We start from the raw sequence: 6,000 nt of genomic DNA, 5'->3' as shown, positions 1-6,000 counted from the left end.
TCACACCTCCAGAAGACATTACTCTTCCTTTGCAAGTCTTTTGTTCATGATCCTTGCCACCAGATGATGATCCGTGCTTCCAATGATGCCTATATTCTTTCTACAGGCACCAAACGAGTGCTAGATGGGTTTTTTTATTTTGGTATCTGTGTTTCTATTATATCTCTTATATGCTCTGTCCAAATATTTCTCTCCAATCCCTGCCTTCTAATACCCAAGTAGGGTGGGGTCAGGTGTCCTTCCAGAGCTACAACTACTGGGTACCAGCCTCACTTGGGAAATGCAGTTTCTGTTAGTGAGGCTGTTGTTTTTGGAGCTTATATAAGATCATTGAGCAAGGTCTTCAATTATTAAATGTTTGACTGCCTCAGTGTAGTTAGGACTGTAGTCATTCTAAGATCCAAGCTCAATGGTTTGAGCGGCTCCCATAGCTCACTTTCCTACCCAGATGTCCACCAACCATCCCACCCAACTTTTCAACTCATCCCATTACTCTCCACCCATATACTGTGACCACCTTGTGTTTGTCATATTCATCCATGTTCCTAAATTCTTTTCCTTTCGACCCCATCCTCTTCATCAGCGTCCCCCCCACCCCAAGCCAGTCTTCTCGTTGGGGGGCGGGAGGGCTCGTGCCGCTAGAGAGCTGTAATCTGAGTCAGTTCGGTATTGGAGTTCCCTGTCCCATGGTGCTCTCCCCTCTGTGAGGGGTCTACCCCCACCAAAGGAAGCTCCACGCCTAGTCATGCTGGATTCGGCGTCCCTCCTCCATGCCCCCCACCATCAGCCTTGCAGCTGTAAGCCGCAGCCACCTCCCTTGCGATGCTCCTCATCCTGCCTGACTGCTGGGTGTCGAGGCGGAAGGGTGATGGGTTGCAGAACTCGCGGAAGCAGCGCTTGAAGTTCTCATCCAGGAAGGCGTAGAGCACAGGATTCAGGCTGCTGTTGACGTAGCCGAGCGCAATGCAGAAGTGCATCAGGACGAGTGTGAACAAGCTGCTCAGGTTGAAGCCCAGAGACTGAGCCAGGACCATGATCTGGATGGGGGTCCAACAGACGACGAATGCTGCCACCACGACCAGAACCATCCTAGTGATGCGCCGCAGGTTGCGGTCCTTTTCCTTGGAGCCAGACAGGATGCGAACGTTGCGTAGGCGCTTCACCATGAGGCTGTAGCAGATGCTGATGATAGCGACGGGGATGAGGAAGGAGAAGAGGAAGACACAGGTCCCGAAGACAGGATCCCAGTGACTTTTCGGTTCAGGTAAAACCACAATACACTCCACGCCTAGATACATTGGAGAAAAGAAAGAGAGGAAGGGAGATGAAAGAAAAAGCATTAAAAAGAGGAGGGAAATCGAGACTAAACAAGTCTGGATGAATACTTAGGGGATTGCTCTCTTTTGCAATGTGATTGACGTATATTTAAAAAAATAAACATTCATTTGCACATTATACATTTAAACCAAGCTAATTTTAATATGACAGGGGACATGTCGGTGATATTTGAATAATAATTGTTCATTAAAAATGCAAATGATCAATGTAGAGTTGGAAGTGTTGCTAATAATGGAGGACAGGCATACATAATTGAGGGAAGAAAACAAATCTGCATCTATAATTGGATATGATAACAGAGCTACAAAGGAGACAAGTAAGGCAGGATAAATTAACTATGGTCTATTTATACATCATCAGCATCATCATGAATTCAATAAATGATGATGGGAGACTCATTTTTACAATATTTGTACAAAAACACAACTGTGAACAGCGGCCCAGTCCTCATGATAACAGTGAATAAATTCACCTTGTTTAACCAAATGAAACTGAACTGTTGAGTTTGGACACGCATCCTCTTATCATGCATGAAGCAATGAATCACAAATTGAAGAGAAATGCAAAGTTAACTCTGAAACAGCAATGAGTGACCACTTGACATGAATCGATTTGCTGCAGATCTGATAAGATGTATCCTCATTCTTACTGCAGTATTAGTGTCTTACTACAGACATTTTTGAATCACATGATGACACAACATTGTCACAATTAATACCAAGGATGAACATATGTAAAAAGTTAAGTGGTGGACAGACCGACAAACAGACAATGGCATCCTCTGAGCCATGCTTCAGGCAACAATGAAAATAACAAAATAATGATTAAAAATGTGGTTAAACGTTGTTGAAAGATCAGTTGTCTTGTGACACAATGTTTCTATATAAAAATCTTACATTGATCTTGTGTGAAAATGTTTGATGTTATTGCTATTTTTGCACCTCCTTCCATTTTCAACTTAAATGGAACAATGTACTGAACTGCCTACAGCAGCAGGTTTAATACTTTTTTTTGCTTAGCTTGCCGTCTAAAACAATAGCATCCTCTGAGCCAGGTGGAGTACAAATAAGGATAGGAAGAAGAAGAAACTTATATTTGACAATCAATGTCTTAAAGAAACATAAAAATGCTCCAAACAACTATTAATTACATTGCAGATGTGGGATTGTTCTGGGATCTCTACCATTATAAGAATGGTGTGTTTTATCAGAATTCGAAAGTGATTGGAGATTAAAAATTTTATTTTTTTTTAACTTGAGGCTTTTTGCAAGGCCAATATATCACTGACTAAAATTTAAATGAAGCAATGAGGCTTTAAATTGTGGCAGGATGTAAGAGAACTCTTTGGCTACTCTCCGATGTGCCCTCTAGTTACTTTTCCTTGATTGTGGTAATTATAGTCCATTTACAAGTGGGTTTTGAATGAGTAAGTGGAATTTTACAATCTCTCAAAAGCACATCCTCAAATAAATCAGACCTGCCAACCTGTACGCATTTTGATATCAAAGTATGCTGGTATGAAATGTCACTAAAAACTAAAAAATGTCAATTGTGCATGTGCAGTTCTCATGTGTAACAGCATGAGGCAACAGCACATAGCCTCCCGAAAACAAAAGAAGAATTTGACCAACCATGGCGCTGGATAATCCCCTAGTTTCACCCGAACATCCAGCAGCGATGAACGAGCATGACTGACAGTAATGTCATTTCAAGATTGACTTAGTGTTTATCGTTTTCTCTCATACTCAAAGGTGCAGTTCTGCTGGAACACAACCTAAAGGGGCGTTCACACCGGACGCGATAGACGCGAATTGAGCGGCGACTCTACATTGAAAATCAATGTAAATGGTGCGATGACACGCGATTCAGGCGGAGGCGGCGCGAATGGAGCGTCTGGCACGATGAGACGCGGCGCGAATGGCGCGTCTGACGCGAATGAAGTGAATGACGCGTCTGACGCGAATAACGCGAATGGCGCGTCAGACGCGACGCGAATAAAGTTTAAAATATCGAACTTTTCAGGCGGCATCACGCCGCGACATCCAATCAGCGACGAGTTCAAGCCGACAGACAGATGAGCTGAGATGGACGGGCCACATTCCCAAACAACCCGACTCGGGAAGACCGGACCCCGGCGCGACAGGGCCTCACACCATCCACGGGCTGAGCCTCGATCAGAAGGACTCAGGCCCCCGAGCGACACCGGGTAAGTGGTCTTCCGTACGCCACATTTCCCACGTCCGCCCGCCCGTCGGACGGGGATTCGGCGCTGGGCTCTTCCCTCTTCGCTCGCCGCTACTGAGGGAATCCTAGATAGTTTATTTTCCTCCGCTTAGTAATATGCTTAAATTCAGCGGGTTGTCTCGTCTGATCTGAGGTCTAGTCGAATGTGGCCCCGACTCTCCCTGGGGAGAGGTGCTAGGGACGTGGCTCCCAGAGGAGGCTCACGGACTCTGGCATCGGGTACCCCGAGGCGGAGGAGGAGGGTCCACCGACGTGACCCGCCGGCTCCCCGCCGGCGCTGCCCTCGTTTCCCCCGCTAGAGCGGCACCGGTTCAAAAATGAGCGTCATGCGCGAATGACGCGAATGAAGCGAATGAAGCGAATGAAGCGAATGAAGCGAATGACGCGAATCAAGCGAATAGTCCAAAATGATCAAGCGGCGCGATACACGCGTCTCACGCGATTGTATTCGTGTCTATCGCGTCCGGTGTGAACGCCGCATAACAGCGATCCCCTAGAAAATAGCTTGATATTTGGACCATGATTTCCAATTCATGTTTTATTTTATACAAAAGCGACAGAATGTTACACTTTATTATCAGAATACAATTCAACCAATTAACTTAGTGTTTGGACACCATTTAAAATGTGATCAGATTATTTACTTGGATGGAACATTACTCTTCTTCTTCTTTTTTTTTTTACAAAGTGTGAAATACAATATTCGCAGACTATGTAATCCAAATGAAAGTTGTCAACATTTAAAGTGTCTTGATTAATTCACAATGTCTCCTCATGCATTGAGTTCTATAGCTTTATATTTGGCAGCCTATCAATTCATAAACATTACAAGCTGGATGAAAGCACACCAGCTCGCTGAGTGGAGTGGGCTAGTTGTATTTAATCTCCGTTCCCTGTCCTGTCCTCAAATAATTCATGCGTTCTTTGTCTGCTGTCCTCTGACTCGGCTGCTGTTTGAGGCTTGGTAATTTCAAACCAATTTGAAGCCTCAGTTACGCCTCATCAATTAGACCAATTTGGAGTTAACATCACAGCAGTTGATTGCACATTGTGGTGGCAGAAACAAGTTGAAACAGGATATTACCATGACTTTGGACTTTTAACTAATGGTCGTCATCATGTCATTACTCTGGCGATCATTTTTATCCTTTTAATAAAATTAAATCACAACAAAGTTGTACTACATACCACTGGTAGTAAACCAGCCGATGTGTGGCTTGCTATTCACAGTGAATACAGTTCAATGAAATTCACCGAGCACCTCTGGGTGCTGTTTGGTTTACCGGTGTATCTAGGGCTTTCACAACATGTAAAAGCAGTAATAGTGGTTCGGCCATGACATTGTCAGTGTCTACACGGAAGTAAGCCCCTCTTTATATCACCACAGTGCATCTCTGCACGTCTTTGGTGTGTGGTATTATTGACTTATTTGTCCTCCACCAATGTCACAGCTAACTCTTTCATACTTGTTATGCAATGGTTCTGGCTATAAAAGAAACATAAATGCAGTGTCTTGTTTTTTAAATAAATCCTTAAACTGTTTTTTCACCAGGAAGATAAGGCAGGATGCACCCACACACACACATACACTCACACACACACGCAGAATAGACTGCATAAATAGACTCGGGATCCAGATCAAACAAAAAGCAATAGGAACTGTTGATCTATTATTCCATTTGGTGGATACTTTTATCTGCTGCATCTCAGGGCCATGAGTGCGCCTGATTTATAGTGCGTGGGCGTCCCCAGTAAAAATGGACTCTATTACTGCCATACTCCAGCCATTGATCAAAGATACAGTGAAAGTCTATGTGAAACGAAAGGAAGATTATATAAAAGCTTGATAGGGATGTGACATTTATGTGTTTTTTAAAAATGGCTGTAATTGGCTCTCTGAAAATTTAAACATTAGGACAACCGTAGTATTGATGCCTTTAGGCAAATGGTTCTTCCTCATGGAGAGTCAGAGGAGTAGAACCTCAGGAATTTTTTTCTGATGTGTAATGTACATAATAATAATAATAATAATAATAATAATAATAACAACAATAACAATAATAACAATAATAACAATGTGCATGGGTCTTATAACATCACACATTTCTGCCTTCATCTCATTTTCCCTTTCTCACCCATATTGATCCTCAATTAACTCCTTTTTCACCTCCATTCTTCACACTGCAGACATTTCTGACAGTAAAATCTTGCAGACACTTTGATGTGTCATCAATCATTTCATTCCTACTCTGCACAGAAAGGCTAACAGCTTGTCAGTACACTGATACACATAGGCAACATTTTGACCTAAATGAATACAGAATTGGCTTTAAAACAGCTACACAGTAATGATAAATATTAAAAAATACAACAATCTTTGTGGAGGTTTGGGGCTCAGGACAGGGAAGAAATGTACCT

At 43.0% G+C, this 6,000-nt stretch overlaps 1 protein-coding gene across 1 annotated transcript in view; it reads right to left on the bottom strand.

Annotated features, from left to right (window-relative positions):
- Nucleotides 1-469: 469 nt before the first annotated feature.
- Nucleotides 470-6,000, bottom strand: part of LOC311017703 (delta-type opioid receptor-like) — a 105,590-nt gene continuing 100,059 nt past the window's right edge. The window contains 2 exon segments of the mRNA XM_084016230.1: nucleotides 470-778; nucleotides 780-1,288. Coding sequence (XP_083872356.1) covers nucleotides 740-778; nucleotides 780-1,288 — 548 coding nt within the window. The 3' untranslated portion in view covers nucleotides 470-739.

The sequence above is a fragment of the Eutrigla gurnardus genome, assembly GCF_963514095.1.
Source record: "Eutrigla gurnardus genome assembly, chromosome: 8".
NCBI lineage: Eukaryota > Metazoa > Chordata > Actinopteri > Perciformes > Triglidae > Eutrigla > Eutrigla gurnardus.
The sequence above is the reverse complement of the archived record's forward strand: the minus strand, read 5'-3'. Positions and strand labels throughout refer to the sequence as shown.